This window comes from Musca autumnalis, unplaced genomic scaffold, assembly GCF_047663935.1.
Source record: "Musca autumnalis isolate F117 unplaced genomic scaffold, ASM4766393v1 scaffold_4, whole genome shotgun sequence".
Taxonomy (NCBI): Eukaryota; Metazoa; Arthropoda; class Insecta; order Diptera; family Muscidae; genus Musca; species Musca autumnalis.
The window spans coordinates 60,719,134-60,740,287 of NW_027411977.1; the positions used below are offsets into that span (position 1 = coordinate 60,719,134).

Here is a 21,154-nt window from a genome sequence, read left to right on the forward strand (position 1 = left end):
CAAATTTTAACCAACGAATTGTTAATAAAAAGTTTTAACATGTTTTTTTGAAAAAGGTTGAAAAGAAAAAAAATAATGAATTTTTATTGGCATCCATTCTTTACCACAACGTAAGTACAACATGCTCCCATTTAAGAAAAAAACCCCACATTTATATTTATAAAAATATTAAACCTTTATTTGATCAAGGCATTACATCACAATAATTACTTAAGTAAAAAATTGAAGTATTACAAAGCAGGCAACTTAGAAATTAATTACAAATAAAATCTTCTGTTAAATGTGATTATTTACACTCTTATTAACTAGCGCCTTACTAAGAAATATTTATATTACTACTTTGTTTATTGCTCGATTTGTTCTTCTTTCGCACATGACGATTCTTGGCTTTTTCCTTATTGACATTGTTATTACTACCACCACCACCAGCAGCAGTTGCAAGATCATAACGAAATATAATGCAACGTTGATCGAAAAACTGTTTGAGATCCTAATTAAAAAAAAATTGCAATTTATTGAAATTGTTATTCGAAGTGGCGTTGGTATACCTTACCTTTGGATCATAGCGATACCCCAAACCTTTTAAAAACAAATATATTTCCTGCAAATCGATTGGTTCATACATCAGTATACTTTCATGTAGCTTACGATTTGAACAAACCAAATTATACCATGCAATGTGGAATGGCAGCAAAGGTCGAGGAGTCTAAAAAAATAAGTAAAAATGTTGTATAACATTGAAATGAAAGAGGAAAGACGCAGTTGAAGTGAGAAAGTTGTTGATGTTGTCTGGCCTGGAAATCGAACACAGACCCCCATAAAATGTTATAACATGGACATTGAATATCCACATATGTGATGTTCTGATCAAGGACTCAAGGTTATATTGCAGCATCGTTTGAATCCATGCTACAGTTGCAACAACTACGATGGCTTCCCTTATACCAACACATCTCCCTTTTGTCGTATTCAGAGCAGACCACCCGACTTAATCCCCTAGAGCAATACATAGTCAGTCTTACATCAGAAGATACAGGAATCTCAAAATGTAAAAAAGTGATGTTTCGATTATGGAGTAGAAAAATTTCGATAATCTGGAAAATTTAGTGTCGGATTACTGCATTGTCCGGATTATCGAGACTATACTGTACCTCCAAATCCACCCATTTAAAGCCCTTGGCCCAGATGGCATCTTAATGCCAATGTTAAAGAAGCTTTGTGCAATCGGCTTGAGCTCCGTGACTAAAGTTCTAGAGGTTGCCCAGGTTATTCCGATCCTGAAATCTGATAAATCCGCTACCAATCTAGAATTCTATCGCTCGATACCTTTGCAGGAGTTTACAATAAAGATTGCGAATGGTATACATCAGCGGCGGCCGTCAAAACGTATCATTGTGGCATCTCTTGACCCGTTCAAAGGGTTCGATAGAGTCGAGTATTTAATGCTGATTTCTGACATCATGGGTTACACCAATTAAAGTATGTATTTATATTTCGAAACTGCTCAATGACTGTGCCAGGTTGTAGCAGGATATGAAGCTGGGTTGGAAGCCGCTGGCCGTTCCACTTCACATCTACGACTTAAGTGCTAAGAATTCCGGTATCGCAATCTTACATTATCCCCCCAGCGACACATAATGAAGAAATTAACAAACATCCCGAAATAGTTACAGCGGGATGTTTTCAAAAGTTTAGTGTGGATCACCTATATGAGGAGTTCACCATATGGTGATTAGGATAACTCTCACCCCCGAGCAGATACTACAACGAGAGCATGCCATTGTTTTGCTGTACTGGAAGAATCTTTGCCTACTCATGTACATGCTTCACTGAAGACATGCCCATAAATCGACTGTCGTGTATCTTTCCCGGGCTAATGTACCGACCAGAACGCTCCACTTGCCATGCAGTCCGGATAAAACAAACAAGTATTGTGATTTTATCGAATCATCGCGAACGTTCATAGCGTCAAAGGACGCACTGCTTATCTTCTTCGGGCATGTTATGCAACAATGCAGCAACTTTTGTTGCAGTGCTTTCAAGGAAACCCATTTGGCACGTGACTCAACGAATCCAATGGCGGGTGTTGCAAAATTTAAAAGCCGCTGCTCAATTTGGTATGTTTCCCTCGACATCAATGCTTTGATCGCCAATACTTTAGTTTTATCCACGTTAAATTGCCTTTGGGTGATTCCCATCGACAAATTGTAACATATGCGCCTCTTATCCATTTTGATGTATACAAATTGTCAACTTTGAATTTGTGTGAAGTACTTCTGCAAAATGATTCCCGCGAATGTTAATTGTCAATTTAATGATGACAAATTAGCGATTATATTTGATAGCTATCGATACTTTCACATGAATCATATAAAATCGATCATTTCACATCTAACTACAATCTAATTTAGCAGCTGTAACAACGATGCTGAGAATGCAGATGGCAGCAACAATGATGTTGGAAACCATGACGGCAGCAACATGGATGTGGCAAATCCAGAGGACAGCAACATGGATATTGACAATCCTGATGCCAGCAATTATGTCAATTATGTTGAAAATGCACATGACAGCAACGATGATGTTGAAAGCCAAGGTGGCTGCAACGTTGTTGCAGAGAACCCTGGTGGCTGCTACGTTGTTGCAGAGAACCCTGGTGGCTGCTACGTTGTTGCAGAGAACCCTGGTGGCTGCAACGTTGTTCCAGAAAACCCTGCTAATAGTTACACAACTGATGGTGCAGTCAACGCATGTGCCTTCGGCAGATCGCCTACAGAGGCTGCAAAAAGGTTTAAGGTATCATTAGCTGACCTATTGAGGAAAGTGCAAGTGCCAGCACATCCACTAGGGAGAAGGTACTCCATTTGTAGCACCTCTACGATAAAGGCTAAGAGAAAGGCAATGAAACATAACAATGAAATTTAATAAGGAGCCAGCAACATACTCTATAGATAACCTTAGAAAGGCACTAATTCACAGCGTAGAGTATTTTGGAATTCCCATAAAAAACATTGCACGCCCCTTTAAAATAGAAAGAGAAACCTTAAATTCTCACTTAAAAATATACATTCCTATATGGAGAAAAAACCTTAAGCAGGAATTAATATCAAAGAAAAAGTCAAAGAACAAAAAAAACAACCCCAATTGCGTGGTAGGTGTATTCTAGATATTTGTTTTAACATTTTTCTATTTCTATTTTTAACTATTTTTTTCTTTTTAAGGGGGCATTCTGATAAGTTTGAATATTGTTCCATCAAGTTACGCTTATATTTGCGGACCACAATGGCGCTGCATACCCTACCGCACACCGACCTATTGCGTTACATGTGGTTAACAATATTTCTTTACGTGTACCCCAAGTGCTGCCGGCTAGGGACTTCAGGACCTGGTTCCTACAACTCATTTAGTCGGGGACGACGTAAACATAGGGGGTTATTCTGAACGAAAATTCCCCGTGGGTTTTTGTCTTTACGCCGTTCCAACTTAAGGAAGGAAGTCGAAAAACTCACGGGGAATGTTCGTTCAGAATAACCCCAATTTTGTCAAATGTGACTCCTAAAATCTTGGGTCAAATAACATTACACATACGTTAAGATCTCAATTCCGCCCGGTAGGTGTGGAATGCACATGTAGATGTGAAACAGTTCTGGAAATTTCACCCCACCTTACCGAACTTCCTGTTTCACCCTACGGCGCTTGGACTTCTTGCCTCAAGAATTTTTTTGCGGGCAACAAAAGCGAAATCTGTCTGTACGAATCAACTTTCCTGGCGGGACCTTCCTACCCATTACAAACTTCGGGAACGAGGTGATTTGCTAGAGTTGAGAACTTTGGTGATATACTCGACCCCCGGCCATCCAGCTGTTTCAGCATTACCATAGATATTCCATCATGACCCAACGCTTTGGAAGATTTAACATTCCTTATGACATTCGCAATGCCATCCATTGTAAATTGTAGTGATTCATCCTCGGCAGGAAGATATCTAATGCGACATAGTACTCTTCTTTTCCACCTGTCCACACAGGGGGCGTTCGACAACCTGTCAATTAAAATAACTTGCCCATCTCATCGGATTTGCCCTATCTTCCCTATCCTATCTTCCCAGAGTTTGAGAGTGACTTAACCACAATTCACTTATTCCGGCTCCAATGTTGCAACCTTCAGATGATTTAGACAGTGTTAACTTCCAGTGTCAGCTCACTAACTCTGGGCTCACTGGGGTTGGCATGAAGAAGCTCACCACGCTCATTTAGTTACTCGACACGAAGGTATATGGCGAGATGCCTCATTACTGCTATTCGAACATCAGAAAATTTGGGCAGATATCTGAAGCGTAAACGTGTTGAACTTTAACGGAGGAGATACTTAAAGAAATTTCAGACATACTGCAACTGGATCTAATTTTAGTTGGTCACCGTAGGATTTTTAGACCTTTTGTGTCCTTATGTCAGAAAGCATGGACTTACCCACGAAAAAAATCATTGTAATCAGAATCAGAAGGACTTTCTTCGATGAAAATATTTAAATAATCCTCGAACAGCCCTTAGAAAGCTTTAAACAAAATTTTTGAACTTTTGTGAGGGAAGTACCAGAAGGTCTTGTCCTGTACAGCCCATCATGATACTAGATTTAAGCCAAATCGAATATTCGAACCTAATATATGTCTGGAAGAGTTATCGTGCGCACCATTTTAACAAATTTCTAATTGTTCTGCCAAAGTTTCCCCCTACACCGCCGATTTTCGAACTTGATCTAAATTTGTACAAAACATTACGAGATGCAGAGTTTGAGCGAAGGCTTCAAACGCCTCAGCAACAAGTCTAACCGAATCAATTTATGCAAATTAGAGTAAGTAAATTAGAGTAGAAAAGGGTGACGTAGGGGATGGAAGATACCAAGGAACGGTCCTGGCCGGTTTTAACATGGCAAAGCCCAGGATTTATCTTGGTCCCTCTTTCATCTAAAGTGGACACTGACCTCCCCGTGGTGTCACCTGGGGAACTGCCTTTAACACCCGTTAAAGGTAGTGAGCTAACATGTGCCGCGCGTTCACCCATAAGAACGTTAAAAACTTGGGTTTGGGCGTCGGGTTAGTAACCCTCCCCTAAAAAAAAAAACAGCCTACTATGAAAAAACGAAAGAAAAGAAAAACAAACCCCTCTAAAGTTGACGAACCCCGCAAACGTTTTAAGGACCATGATCTGCGAATCTGCACCTGGAATGTTCGCACTCTTTATAGAGAAGGTGCAGTCTTCGCATTGGCAGACGTACTTGTAAGGTACAAAGCTGATATTACTGCCATACAGGAAATACAATGGACTGGGAAAGATGTCACAACAACACCTAAAGAAGACGCACTGTATTATAGCTGCCATGACACAAAGCATGAGTTTGGTTGCGGTTTTGTAGTTGGTCGGAGGTTAAAACATCTGGTCTCCAGCTTCACCCCAGTGAATGAAAGACTTGCTACAATTCGATTTAAAGCAAAATTCTTCAACATCAGCTTTATCTGCGCTCATGCCCCAACCGAAGACAAGGACGAACAGACCAAAGATATATTCTACGAGAGCTTAGAAGAAACATATGACCGTTGTCCTGCCCATGACATTAAAATTGTTCTAGGCGATTTTAATGCCAAAATTGGAAAGGAGAATATCTTTGGACAAACAGTTGGGAAATTCAGTCTACATAGTGAAACATCAGACAATGGAATGAGGCTGATAGACTTCGCAGCGGCAAAAAACATGGTAGTTAGCAGTACCAGATTTAAGCATCTCGATATTCATAAGGGCACTTGGCTGTCTCCAGACCAAAGAACAATAAATCAAATTGATCACGTTGTGATAGATGGAAGACATTCATCGAGCGTGTTGGATGTACGATCGTTCCGAGGAGCAAACATAGATTCGGACCATTACCTCGTTGCAGCAAAGGTACGTACCCGTCTAAACGTTGCAAATAAAGCACGGACAGACACAACACGAAAGTTGGACATCGCCAAGCTGCAAACACAACAGATAGCCACAGCATATTCCACTCAACTGACCCAATTGCTTAATGATAGCGCTTCTCGTCCCGATAACATATCAGCACAATGGCAAAATATTGCCCACTCCATGCAAACAGCCGCAAAATCAGTACTTGGATACCAGAGACCTCCACCAAAGAATCCGTGGTATGACCAGGAGTGCCGTGTTGCTACCGAAGAAAAAAATGCGGCATATAGGGCTACTTTACAATCAGTAGCAACGCGTAGCGCACGAGAGAGGTATCGGGAGAAAAGGAGGGAGGAGAAACGTCTTTTCCGCAGGAAAAAGAGAGAAATGGAAAAGAGGGAGTGTGAACAAATGGAGATGTACAGGAGACAGAACGAAGTCCGAAAATTCTACCAAAGAGTGAAGCATCAAACTGATGGCTTTGGTACAGGAATATCCTCCTGTAGAGATCAACAAGGTAATTTGGTAACTGATACAGATAGTGTGCTCAGGATATGGAAAGAACATTTTTCCAAACTGTCGGTATCCGATAGCAGTGAAGACGGCGAAGATACCACAGATCCAATCCCAGATGATGGTATTGAATGTATACCGCCCAGCCAAGATGAGGTAAGGACAGCAATAAACCGGCTGAAGAATAATAAGGCGGCAGGAGCAGATGGCCTACCAGCCGAGCTGTTCAAAACCGGAGGCGACACGCTGATAAGGTGTATGCATCAGCTAGTTGGCACCATCTGGCAGGAAGAACGCGTACCCGACGACTGGAACGTGAGCATCCTATGTCCAGTCCACAAGAAGGGTGATAAGACTGTCTGCTCCAATTATAGGGGCATAAGTCTGCTCCCTATTGCATATAAGATAGTATCTGGCATATTGTGTGAGAGACTAAAGCCTATGGTCAATGAAATTATTGGACCCTATCAGTGCGGCTTTAGACCTGGCAAATCCACCATTGACCAGATATTTACCTTGAGACAAATCCTGGAAAAGACCCAAGAAATGCAGATCGACACCTTCCATCTTTTCGTCGATTATAAAGCAGCATTCGACAGCCCTATACGTTCAAAGGTGTTCCAAGCCATGTCTGATTTTGGTATTCCTGCAAAGCTCATTCGACTTTGTAGAATGACATTAACTGAGACGAGATCCTCAGTTAAAATTGGAAAGAACCTCTCCGAAGAGTTTACTACCAACAGAGGTTTCAGACAAGGAGACGGCCTGTCGTGTGATCTATTTAACATCCTACTGGAAAAGGTCATACGAGACGCGAAGGTCAAAAGAAATGGAACGATATACACGAACAGCCACATGTTACTGGCTTATGCCGACGACATTGACATCATGGGTCGATCGGTAAAGGAAGTAACTGACACCTTTGCAAAAGTCGAAAGAGAATCTGCTAAAGTTGGTCTGGCAGTAAACGGCGTAAAAACCAAGTTGATGGTATCGACGCGTAATATGTCCATAAACACCGCACCATCTGTGAATGTTGGTACCTATAATTTTGAGGTAGTAAAGGACTTCGTCCACCTCGGCACCGCCATAAACACAACAAATAACATCAGTTGTGAAATACGAAGAAGAATAGTGTTGGCTAACAGATGCTACTTTGGGCTGAGTAAGCAGTTTAGGAATAAAGCCACCTCTCGTCAAACAAAAATAACACTGTACAAAACACTGATACTACCCGTGCTAATGTATGGTTCCGAAGCATGGGTACTTGCTCAAGCAGATAAGGCAGTGCTTTGTGTGTTTGAGAGAAAAATTCTTCGAAAGATCTACGGGCCAATCTGTGTTGACGGCGAATATCGGCGTCGTATGAACATCGAGCTGTATCAACTATACAATGACATCAATATAGTTGAACGAATCGAGATACAACGATTGCGATGGCTAGGCCATGTTATAAGAATGAGTGATGATGAACCCGCTAAAAAGGCGTATAAATACGGGCCGCATGGAGGTTCTCGCAGATCTGGAAGGCCAAAGCTTCGTTGGAGCGAACAAGTGAAACGAGATATCACAAAGCTGCATATCCCAGATTGGGAAAATACAGCAGCAAACAGGGAGGATTGGAGATTTTTTTCTTAGTTCGGCTTATGGAACAAATGTTCTGTAAAAGGCCAGCTAAGTAAGTAAGTAAGAGTAAGAAAGTTCATCTGTCTAAATATAAAAAAACTCTTAGATAGGTTCGTGCAAACGAAGGCTGTGTCAGCTAAGTCATGATAAATTCCTTCAGTGACCAAAGTTGTTGCTTACACAAATAGAGCAAACTACAATCAATCGCTAGGTTATCACTATTTTGGTCAGAATCATTTGATATAAATTGCAAAAAAAGCCTCAACGAATGTACAAGAAGCCATCCCGCAATCACGCTAGATACATGTTGCCAAGATTAAAAGTTAAGTAACTGACTTACCTTTTTTGTAACATTCGTCTGCAGAATATAGTTTTCATCAAAAAGTTCTGATTTCAGATCATGTGAATATTGGGTCATATCTAAACCAAGACCATCATTGAGTCTGAATTTATTGCCCAAATCTGGTATAAAGTTGTCTGATATTTCGGTTGGCTCTTTTTGGGCAGGCAGTGGTGTCTTCTTGGGTCTTCCATTATTATTAATACTGGAAATAGATGAGATTGACGATTTTCCCGCTGTTGTTGAACTAGAATGATTTTCAATAATTTTATCTGCAGGCGTTTCATCAACAACCACGGGATGTGTTTGAAGATAAATATATTCCAACATTTTTACAGCTTGTTTGCGTTTTAAGGGTTTAATGCCATAATTATATAATTCCTTTAGTAATTCAGCCTCGGTATATAACGAATAATCTGGTTTAACCTCATCGGCAGTCATGCTTCGTATGCAGTAGGTTTTATTATTTATAGTTAATATTTGTTTATCATAACTGTTGTTGGGAGTCTTGGTGGAAGTTGAAGGCTTTGTTATGTCCGAAGAACTTTTGTAGCTATGGAATTTTGTTGCTGATGTTGTTTTACAGGTTATGTCTTGATGATGGGAAGCTGTACTAAATGTTTGTGCCTTTTTCAATTTATTTGCAGACGTTGACGAGGTGATTGTGGGTAGTTGTTTTAGATATGAATTTTGACTACTCCTACCGCTACTACTCAAGGTTTCTTGAGACTCTTTAAGACTTATTTCAGCTGTTAATAATTGATCTAAACCCTGTGGCACAGTTGATGACGATGTTGAGGCCTTTGTTATTTGATTTTCATAAACCATCATATCAAACTCATCAAAATCGTCATCAAATGTTGCTGCTTCTTTTTCAACACTGCTCAACAATGTAGTAAACTTTTGGCTTATTCGTTTACTGTGACTGTAACGTTTCATGGTCTCGGGTACTTCGTCCGGAGTTTGAAGAAATGATGCTTCTTTTAACATTTGATTGGGGTATTCCGAAAATGGTTCCGAAAATTCTTCCATTATACCAAATCTGCTACGTTCAAGTTTATATTCCAAATCTGTTGGTCTGTTTGGTATTTCATCAAAATCACTGTAAGAAGTTTGTGTTAATTCCTTTGGCCCTGGAGGCGATGAACAGTCGTTGTTAATTATATCCAGAACTATCGATGTATCCTTGTGATTTTCATCCTCTGAATTTTCATTTGAATCTTTATATCTATTTGTTTTATTTGCCTGCCATATGGAGTAGTTTATTTCATCATCAGATAGTACCAAACATTCATCATCGCCATCATCACCACCATCGTCATCTCCTGTGGCATCATTAGTATCATCTTCATTTTGTGTTAAATCTATGCTATGATTTTGCATGCTAAACGACTGGGATTTTGTTGATTGCGCAGGCTTTTCAGGTGATGTTGCTTGAAATGACAAGGATTTTCTATTTGTTATACAGTGCTCCACTGTCATTTCCAAATCCATACTGAATCTTGTTTCATTATTTCTGTTTATCACCGGTGGTGTGTTTATCTTGGGTAGCATTTGAGAAAAGCTTTTCTGGCATAAAGATTCATTAGTTTTCTTCTCTTCAGATCTGTTAGCTTTCCCACCCAAATATTTATTATACAATTCTCGAAATGTTGTATCATTCCCCAGAAACGTTGCTGATTTTCGGCTATAATCCTTAACTGTGGCTGTTTCACGATGAAAGGAAGTTTGCAATTGATTACATCCTTGAAAATTTAAAAATGATCTTTGACTTTGATTTATTTCCATTTCCCTGAGGACCATATCCTCATCCGACTCATTGTCATCCGGAATTTCAACAATGTCAATGTTTTTCAAGGGAGAATTCAGAACAATTTTATTCACTTCTTTGCTCTTTAGAGATGTATCATTGTCCTTACATTGTTCTATGGATAAATGTTCACCAGATTCCGAGATATTAAAACTTGTTTCCGGAAACCTTATTATACTTTGATTACTAATTAGTTTTTCGTTTGTCTTTCGGTTTGGCACATCTGTGATGGCTGCATCATCATCAATACTGCTGTTTTCTTGACAGATATCTACATGGAATTTAGTGGAGAAAAGTGAAATTTCATTTCCCCCATTATCCTCGATGTTATTAATGCCATTTGAAATCGAGACTTGTAATTCCGAATCATTGTTATCTGTACGTTTCTTTTTTTGTTCTGGTGACTTAAAGAAATCTTCGTGTGCATCAAGTTTCTCCCCTAAACTTAGCGATAATTTAAACTCGTCATCCTTTGCATCCTTATTTACATATTTTGATGTTTCCGAATTGCTGTTTATATCTGTTAATCCAATAAATAACTCATCGCTTAATGGTGAATCGGCAAAGATGTCTACCTCGGCTATGGATTTGCTTTGATTTATGGTGGCATTAAAATTGCCATCATCAGTTTCGTTATCCTCCTCAACATCATCTTGTGTTAAATCAATGACATTTTCCTCTTCTTCGTGTTTTCTTTTTCCCAATGAATCTGTTAAAGAGATTAAAAAGAGAGATCATATTTATAGTTCCAATCTTGAAAAGAAAATAACATTTAACAATTTCAAGAGATTTTTAAATCGACTCCAAATTGTCCGAAACGTATGTCGTGAAATCATAGTTGGAGTCTAAAACCAATATTTGGTACAACATATCGTCGGTGTCATGCTTAAGTGTTCCATACGCCATTTTACGGTTTTAAGAAAATCGCATTTTAAAGTATGGGTTCACAGCTGGGTGGAGCTTACTGATGAAAATATTGGGTAAGTGTACCAATAGTCGGCCACTTAATTTGTTGTTCCTATTGTCGGCTACTTAATTTGTTGTTTTGTTAATTTTTGTGCAACTAGAGGGGAATATATTTTATCTAAAAGTGGTCCTGTTTGAGTATAAAAATAACTGTGTTCTTATCTATCGACGTTTATATAAAATGTGGCCGAATACTGGAACCGGCCGGAATATTAACTTGAGTTATTGATAATAGTATATAGAATGTATTTGCAAAAAAATCGAAGGAATATCTGTTGTAATATAAAAGTTAAAGAGAAAGTTTTAAAAATAGAATTTTTGTCGAGTTGTTCCATATCCACACTTATGACTTACTTACTTACTTAGCTGGCCCATTACAGAACATTTGTTCCATAGACCGAACTAAGAAATGATCCCCATTCCTCTCTGTTTTTCGCTTCGCTTTTTGGAATACCGCGCCTTTTCAGTTCTTCATCCACTTGTATGCTCCATCAAAGCTTAGGGCTGCCGATTCTGCGTACACCGCCATGTGGCATGTATTCATACGCCTTTTTAGCGGGTTCATCATCGCTAATTCTTACGATATGGCCTAGCCAACGCAATCGTTGCATCTCGATACGTTTGACTATATTCATGTCTTTGTATAGCTGATATAGCTCGTGGTTCATACGACGTCGATATTCACCGTCAACGCAAATCGGCCCGTAGATCTTTCGAAGAATTTTCCTCTCAAACACACCAAGTACTGCCTTATTCTGTTTGACGAGATGAGGCTTTGTTTTTAAATTGCTTACTTAAACCATAGTAGCATCTGTTGGCCAATACAATTCTTCTTCTTATTTCACAACTGATGTTGTTTGTTGTGTTTACGGCAGTGCCGAGGTAGACGAAGTCTTTAACTACCTCAAAGTTGTAGGTACCAACTTCCACAGTTGGTCCGAGCTCTATGGGCGCTTTGCGCCTCGACACCATCAATTTGGTCTTTTCGCCGTTTACCGCCAGAACCACTTTCGCAGATTCTGCTTCGACCTTCCTAAAGGTATCAGTTACTTCCTTTACTGATCGTCCCATGATGTCTATGTCATCAGCATAAGCAAGTAACATGTGGCTATTGGTGTAAATTGTGCCATTTCTTTTGACATTTGCATCTCGTATTACTTTTTCCAGCAAAATGTTGAATAGGTCACACGAAAGGCTGTCTCCTTGTCTGAAACCTCTTTTGGTACAAAATTCTTCGGAATAGTTCTTTCCAATTTTAACTGAGGACCTGGTATCAGTTAAAGTCATCTTACAAAGCCGGATGAGCTTTGCGGGGATACCAAATTCAGACATTGCATGGAATAACTTTGATCGGAGAGGACTGTCGAAGGCTGCTTTATAATCGACAAAAAGTTGGTAGGTATCGATCTGCATCTCTTGGGTCTTCTCCAGGATTTGCCGCAGGGTAAATATCTGGTCAATGGTTGAGTTGCCAGGTCTAAAGCCGCATTGGTATGGCCCAATTATCTCGTTGACCATAGGCTTTAGTCGTTCGCACAATATCCCTGAAACTATCTTATAGGCAATAGGGAGAAGACTTATGTCCCTATAGTTGGAGCATACAGTATTATCTCCTTTCTTGTGGACGGGACATAGGATGCTCAGGTTCCAATCGTCGGGTACGCGTTCTTCCTTTCAGATGGTGCTAACTAGCTGATGCACACACCTTATCAGCGCGTCGCCTCCGGTTTTAAACAGCTCGGCTGGTAAGCCATCGGCTCCTGCTGCTTTATTAATCTTCAGCCGGTTGATTGCTGTTTTTACCTCATCTTGGCCGGGCGGTATACATTCTATACCATCTTCTGGGATTGGATCTGTGGTATCATCGTCTTCGCTACTATTGGATACCAGCAGATTGGAGAGATGTTCCTTCCATATCCTGAGCACGCTATCTGTATCTGTTACCAGATTACCTTGCTGGTCTCTACAGGAGGATGTGCCTGTACCAAAGCCATCTGTTTGATGTTTCACTCTTTGGTAGAATTTTCCGACTTTATTCTGGCTCCTGTACATCTCGATTTTTTCACACTCCCGCTTTTCCATTTCTCTCTTTTTCTTGCGGAAAAGACGTTTCTCTTCTCTCCATTTCTCCCGATATCTCTCGTGCGCTACGAGTTGCTACTGATTGTAAAGTAGCTCTATATGCCGCATTTTTCTCTTCGGTAGCAGCACGACACTCCTGGTCATACCATGAATTTGTTTGTGGAGGTCTCTGGAATCCAAGTATGGATTTTGCGGCTGTTTGCATGGAGTGGGCAATATTTTGTCATTGTGTTATGTTATCGGGACAAGGAGTGTTCGCGCTAAGCAATTGGGCTAGTTGAGTGGAATATGCTGTAGCTATCTGTTGTGTTTGCAGCCTATCGATGTCCAACTTCCGCGTTGTGTATATTTGCAATGTTTAGACGGGTACGTACCTTTGCTGCAACAAGGTAGTGGTCCGAATCAATGTTTGCGCCTCGGAACGATCGTACATCCAACACGCTCGATGAATGTCTTCCATTCATCACAACATGATCAATTTGATTACTGGTTCTTTGATCGGAAGACAGCCAGGTGCCCTTATGAATATCAAGATGATTAAATCTGGTACTGCTAACTACCATGTCTTTTGCAAAGTCTATCAGCCTCATACCATTGTCAGATGTTTCACTGTGGAGACTGAATTTCCCGACTGTTGGGCCAAAGATATTCTCCTTTCCAATTTTGGCATTAAAATCGCCTAGAATGATTTTAATGTCCTGGGCGCTCGTAAAATATATCTTTGGTCTGTTCGTCCTTTTCTTCAGAGGGAGCATGAGCGCAAATAAAGCTGATGTTGAAGAATTTAGCTTTTATTCGAATTGCAGTGAGTCTTTCATTCACTGGGGTGAAGCTGGATACCAGATGTTTTAGTCTCCGACTAACTACGAATCCGCAACCAAACTCATGCTTTACGTCATGGCAGCGTCACCTTTAGGTGTTGTTGTGACGCCTTTCCCAATCCATCGTATTTCCTGTATGGCAGTAATATCGGCCTTGTACTGTTCAAGTACGTCTGCCAATGCGAAGACGGCACCTCCTTTATAAAGAGTGCGAACATTCCAGGTGCAGATTCGCAGATCATGGTCCTTAAAACGTTTGCGAGGTTCGTCAACTTTAAAGGAGTTTGTTTTTCTTTTCTTTCGTTTTTTCATAGTAGGCTGTTTTTTCTAGGGGAGGGTTACTAACCCGACGCCCAAACCCAAGTTTTTTACGTTCTTATGGTGAACACGCGGCACATGTTAGCTCACTACCTTTAACGGGTGTTAAAGGCAGTTCCCCAGGTGACACCACTGGGAGGTCAGTGTCCACTTGAGATGAAAAAGGGACCAAGTTAAATCCTGGGCTTTGCCATGATAAGGACCGTTCCTTGGTATCTTGCATCCCCTACGACACCCCCACACTTATGACACGAGTGTAAAATATTGTATATCATATGGAACAAATTGACAAAGCAATTTTCCCATCTTTGCCTCAATTAATTTATAACTTATAAATCGAAAATTAAAGTTCTGATTTTTGAAATGTGTTTTTAAATTTGTTAGTTATTAAAATATTGATTTGATACCTGAAAAGAACTGAAACTTTCGGGCCGAAACGCTGACCAAAAATTCAGAAAGAGCATACGCGAAAACCCTAGATGCCACCTACATATATCTCAAAAAGTCAAAAATGGCATATGGAACACTTAAGAATGCACCGACGATATGTTATTTATGTACCTACCATTATTTCTACTAGATTTAGAATGCTGTGATTCTGAAGATAAAGTGTCCTTTGCTATACAAAAAAATAAGTATTAATAGTAACTTATATACAATGTAGCTGTGGTAAAACTTACCATCTTCGCTCGAAAATATTTCTATTACGTTTGTGTTCGTCACTTCAGTGCTCAAACTGCACAAATATTCAGGACCTAAGAAAAGATGAATAAAATAACAATACATACGATTTTCACTAGACATAATTGCTCTGTATAATTAATAATGATGTTTACAATAGGTAACTAACATACATGGATAATACATATCGTCAGCATAAATGACAAAAGTCGTAACTAACAAAATAATAATTTTACAGGAGAAGCAAAAAACGTTATAAAACGAAAACCTTTTTTTATGGAATATTAATCTTATGAGGCGAGTATATGGGATATAATCAATCATATACTAATGGGAGTAAGTAATGAAACCAAAACCGCGGAAGCGTTTGGTTTTTACAACAAAATCTGCAATGTTATCCAGTTTTCCAAAATGCCTTTTCTTGAATAGGATCGTAATTTTCTAAAGTTATTTTTTAACGGCTTAAAATTGTTCATGAGCATTATGTATTAGATTCAAACAAAAAAACTAATTTTGACTTTTTTGGAGATACGACTCCGGGCATTTATGGTGACAATATACAAACCTTTAGTTAAATCATTATTCGTCTCCTCCTCTTCTGCATCTTCCATTTCAACATCTGAATCGGCAAATAAGTCAGGTGAATTAGATCTAGTCTTTTGTGTAGAATTTATACTAGAATTTGGGACTGGTTTATTGGGGGTATAACTGGATGTAGTCTCTTTAACATTTATGGGAACATATTTTTTGGATACATTATTGTCACATACAGATGTCATTGATTGGTTTCCCGTTGACTTTGGATATTCAATATCACAATTTTCACGGACTATAGCAGAGTTTAAACATTTGCTACTAGATGAAGATTTTAATGGTTGTTTTTCAGCAGATTCAGGATTGATTTTAACATTAGACAGTAATTCAATATCACAATTTTCCACGACTTTTGTGAAGTTTAAACATTTAGTTTCTTCATTGTCATTTTCAATTGCCAAAGACTCCATAACGTCATTATTTGCTGAAGAGCATTCACTTATGGAAGTCTTTGTTTTCTGCGTACTCATTAGAACATCTTGTTCCGCTTGAGTTGTATTTGCTGTTGCAGCATTTGTGTCTGTAGAACCACCAGAAATTTGCATTAAATCTAAACTTTTTGTCGGTGGTATAAGATTTACAATTTGTTTATAAATTGAGCTTGTTATCGAGCTACCAGAATTAGGCATGCATTCTTTTTCATCGTCTGGATAACGTAAATTTTTAAAATAATCAATTGGCTTATTGTCTTCTGTGGTTTCATCTTGATTCTTAGTTAATATGTCTTCGTTGTTGTCGTCCTCTTCAATCGATGCATTTTTAATTTTACTATAATAATTCTCTAAATCTGCATAAATTTGATGCATTTTCATTGCCATTTTTTCGCTATTTCGATTTTGTTTTTTGGGCGTAAAATCGTCACGTCCTTGTATGGCTTCCCATTTTCGTAGTAAATGACCAGCATTTATTTTACTTATGGAAAATAATTCAGTTACAAAAAAATCTTCAAGTAACATATCCTGCGCTTCTTCGGGGTAGTGAACAATTTTCTCCGTATGAGTTGTTTTTTGACAAGTTTTCAGTATTCTACTTTGAATTTTATATGGTAATATATTTGCCTCTTCTTCTTCTAGATTTCGAACTACCTTACAAAATTGCTTATTTAGAATGCTGTCTATTTGTTGTTGTAACTTTTTCTTTTGTAACTGTTCATCGCGCAGTGTTAATGTTGTAAATTTACTAGCCCATTTAGATTTCTTGGTGCGGGTTTTCGATTTAGCCATAAATGCCTCGGCAAATGCATTATAATCTAAAATGAAAAATAAAATATTTATAAAAAATTAATATAACGAATAAAAATTATTAGCCGGCTTAACTTCAGCCTCTGAATGTACAAAAAACAATAGCAGGGGTGATTGTACCTAAATGTCCTATGAACAGAGCCCCTAAATAATACCAGAAATTCATCTTAGGTATTGACCAAAGTTGTATGAGTACGTCCGCACCAGAATTAGTGAAGTGTGCCACAGTTCGCTAGACATAATCATGGTGTCATCGTGGTCTATCAAATCACGCCATATTTCCATTCTCATCTCCATCTGGACACCTCCCGACTTCATTACCTCTGAACACCGCACGTGTATCCACCTTGAGAAAGCTAATTGTCCAAATTTTAGATGTTTGAATAGCAAAACGAATTTTCCGAGACCTGAATGCCCACCTAATGTTGCGTATGCGTTACTGGAATACTCATACGCATTATGGTACTATTACCAGGTGTATGAATCAACATCTTGCTAGCTATTTATGGTTAGACAGCGGACTTTTATGCAACCCCTATTTTTGGTCCGATTCATGTCAAATTTTGGGACTGGGCATATTTTTGGCTTCGGATTAAAGTGCAATCGAAACATACGAAATATGCAAATGGATAAATTTTGCATATGCAAAAAAAAAAAATATGTGCCTATGTAAAATTTATGCATTTTACATATTTTATGCAACAAATATGTATTTCAATAATAGGTACAAAAATGTTTGTGTGTAAATTTTTTCTGTTTAAAATTCTCTTCAGACAAATAACAAAAAAATAGAGAAATGTATAACCACAGCCACCACCTTCAAAATGCCGAAATTCAGGAGGTACCGTTCTATGGGGGCTATATGAAGACGTGGGCCTATACTGACAAATTTCAGGTGGAAAGTTTTATACCCTGTTTCACTAAGACGATTCGAATACAAATTCGTTCGAATTACTACCAAACTTATGTTTTTTTTTAATATTTGATTTATTTTTGTTTTCAATCAAACATTTTCTAAAACAATAGGAGTTTGGTACTAATTCGAACGAATTTGTATTCGATCCGATCACAACCGAACTGTTACAAAAAAACAAATCTTATTCTCTTTACAAACTGCAATTGCAATTACTATAACCTGTATGAGACTGAAAAATTACCTTCTTTTTCGGCAGTACGGAATCCATATTTAGCAAGTTTTTGTCTGATGGACTCGGCGTTCTTTACTCCATCATTAGAAACCTCAGCAACAGCTACAATGTCACCAACAACAACATTATCATCATCCGCCGCTACCACAATACCTTTACTCTCTGCTTCCGACCGAGAAATAGCTAAAGCCAATTGAATATCCTCTGCATTGAAATTATCTGCAGCACAGTGTTGGGCAGCAATTTCAGCAAACATTTGTTCATTACGAAGAAATGCAGATTTTATTGTTGTTTGCCTTTTCTTTTTCGATGTCTTTTTCGGTGCCTTACTTTGGGTGCTGCTTTTACTACTGCTACTTTCAGTTTGTGGTGCCTTTTTAACTTTCTTTTCGGGTACAACGAAATCATCATCTTGTAAATGATGATCAGTCTTTGCCTCTGATGACGCTAATACTTGGGGTTCTTTAAAAACAAATTCATCTAATTTGGTGCGTTTGGAACGGATGGTCTTTGGTTTTTCCAAGGTTTCTTCTTCCTTTTTCTCCAGACTTTTACATTTTCTAGTTGGGTCTTCATTATAGGGTGGAGGTGGCTGTTTTTCTTCTTTGTTTTCTGGAGGCGATTGCTTGTTAAACTTTTCTGGAGTGGTAAAATAATTTGAAATAGAAGCTGTACCGGTATCTTTGGCACTTGCACTTTGTTGTTTTTTACTTAAAATAAAGAAGGATAAGACAACTAAATTAATTTTTTTGAACTTTTATTGGCTTTACTTTAATTATCTACATCTATTGTTGTTTTGTACTACAAGTATGGAGATTGTATGCATACCGTTGCCTTGTATTTACAGTTCCCGGCAATTGAAGCTTCTTTAAATTGGCTTTACGGGTTTCACGATCCATATCATAAGAGGCAGACAACTCACAAACTTTTTAACGTTCAGATATAAGTTTTTTCTTTTCGTCCAAGGTTTCTTGTATAGCCTTTGAGGTACGAGGATTGGCTTTCAGATTAAACATAAATTTGCGATCCTTTTCTTCTTCACTAGTGGTCAAATATTCACGGGCAAATTTCTCAGAGGCTCCTTGAAATATTGGTGTACAACTGTAGAGGAGAGACATTTTAAACAATTAACAATTGGATTGTTGTGAAATGCATGTCTTCAACTTACTACCACAAACCAAAAAGTACACTCCCCACAACTATTCCCGCAACGGCAAATCTGTTTCGATAGTAATATGACGGTGTTCCCTTTGTTCGTCTTGGTTTACGATATTTCTCATCGATACTTTCCATTACTCCAGTTTATACAGAACCCGAACTTCTCTAATTTATTATATAATTATATTATTGTTATGCCTAAAACCATGGTAAAAGAATTTGTCCGGCAAATATTTCTCAAATGGATGGTTCAAAAGGTAAACATACAGTACAGAGTTGATATCATGGCACAATAATACAGGTCACACTAGTTGTCAAGATTCATTATTGTGAATAAAATCGTAAACACGCAATTCAAAATAATACATTATTGTGACCAAATTTGGCGTTTGGTATGATTTGATCATGGTGGAATAAGAAGGTGTTAAGGTAGAAACACAATGAAATTCGCCGCTTTATCACGCTCAGTTTCATGTAAAAGACTAAAGGCCTGCGTACATAAGCTGCCTTGCCTGCATGGTAGAACAAGAAAAGGTAGCAGCAATACCCAGCTGACTGAACTGGGTTGTAGTGTTAGTGTCAAATTTCATATGACATTTTATATATTCATTTCTATTTCGATGTACATTAGGGACATATATTTTTTGAGAAAAAAATATATCATTCGGAAAAAAACATATCCCAGAAAGACTTCTTCATATCAATGATATGTAACCTCCTCCAAGTTCGAACAATAAGCCGCGCAGTAAATCCCCGCTTGTAGAGGCGATACAACGTTTGTTAATATGTGAGGTATTATGTTAAAATTTAAAAAAATAAGGCCCTAATAAACATGTGCTTCTTTGATTTCTAAAACAAAACATTGAAACAGCTTCTTCTTTTTCTATGAATTTCCAGCGACCCCAAACTTTTCTGCAAGAATTCTACTTTCTGCGAGAATTTATGCATTTAGTGGAATGATGTGGAACCATAAAAATTGAAAATGTAACGAATTTTCATTCATGTTTTCCAAAATATTCAACCAAATGTGAAAAATTATTAGTTTTTTAAATTTCAATAATTTATAGACATTTCTTTGTTTTGTTTACAAATACAACTGGCAGTAACGTTACAAACAAAAACAAATTCCTTTGTGGTTGTTGTTCGAGTTGTATTTGTTGTAGTATTAACTTTACCTTGTATTTGTTCTACCATGCCTTGCCTGGTTGCCTTGCTTTCCTGCTTCATTTTTTGACATAATAAAAATAAAAGAATAAAGGAGGCCGAACAAATTTCCGACTGGGTTGCCCTTTTCTTTTTTATTCTTTTATCAGAAGGAAGCAAGGCAACCAGGCGAGGCAGCTTATGTACGTAGGCCTTAAAGGCAAAGTACTACCTAATTCAATTTAATTAGGCAGCATTTGAATTAGGTAGTACTTGGTCTTTAATCTTTGACATGAAACTGAGCGTGAAAAAAGCGGCGTATTTTATTCTGTTCACACCTTTACATCAAATCATACCAAACGTCAAAATTTGTTCACAATAACGCATTACTGTGAATTGCTTGTTTATCTTTTGTATGTAATTTTATTCACAATAATGCATTTTGACAACTAGTATGATAATCACCCTGTAGGAAATGTCAATAGTGAATCTAAACTGACTTACTACTGACGTTGTCAACAGTACTACTGACAAACTGTAGACAACTAATGTAATTTCCTATAGACATTTTGTATGAACGTGTCATTCGAAAGTCAGTACTGACAATGGAACTAGTATGTCAATAGTAAGTCAGTAGTTCCTGAGGAACCATGTGTTGACATTGGAGGTAGTGAGTCAGTATAGACATTGGAGGTAGTAAGTCAGTATAGACATTGGAGGTAGTGAGTCAGTATAGACAATGGAGGTAGTGAGTCAATAGTACCAGATATTCAA

At 38.2% G+C, this 21,154-nt stretch overlaps 2 protein-coding genes across 2 annotated transcripts; both read right to left on the reverse strand.

Annotated features, from left to right (window-relative positions):
- Positions 1–150: 150 nt before the first annotated feature.
- mus312 (mutagen-sensitive 312) lies at positions 151–19,046 on the reverse strand. Its single transcript, XM_073980935.1, has 8 exons — positions 18,908–19,046; positions 18,089–18,789; positions 15,662–16,939; positions 15,096–15,170; positions 14,981–15,034; positions 8,419–10,937; positions 554–706; positions 151–490 (listed from the first exon to the last, which is right to left on the reverse strand). The coding sequence occupies exons 1-8, from the start codon at positions 18,976–18,978 to the stop codon at positions 317–319; spliced, it is 5,025 nt and encodes a 1,674-aa protein (XP_073837036.1). The 5' UTR covers positions 18,979–19,046; the 3' UTR covers positions 151–316.
- LOC141401100 (uncharacterized) lies at positions 18,820–19,494 on the reverse strand. Its single transcript, XM_073980939.1, has 2 exons — positions 19,248–19,494; positions 18,820–19,180 (listed from the first exon to the last, which is right to left on the reverse strand). The coding sequence occupies exons 1-2, from the start codon at positions 19,370–19,372 to the stop codon at positions 19,009–19,011; spliced, it is 297 nt and encodes a 98-aa protein (XP_073837040.1). The 5' UTR covers positions 19,373–19,494; the 3' UTR covers positions 18,820–19,008.
- Positions 19,495–21,154: the final 1,660 nt, after the last annotated feature.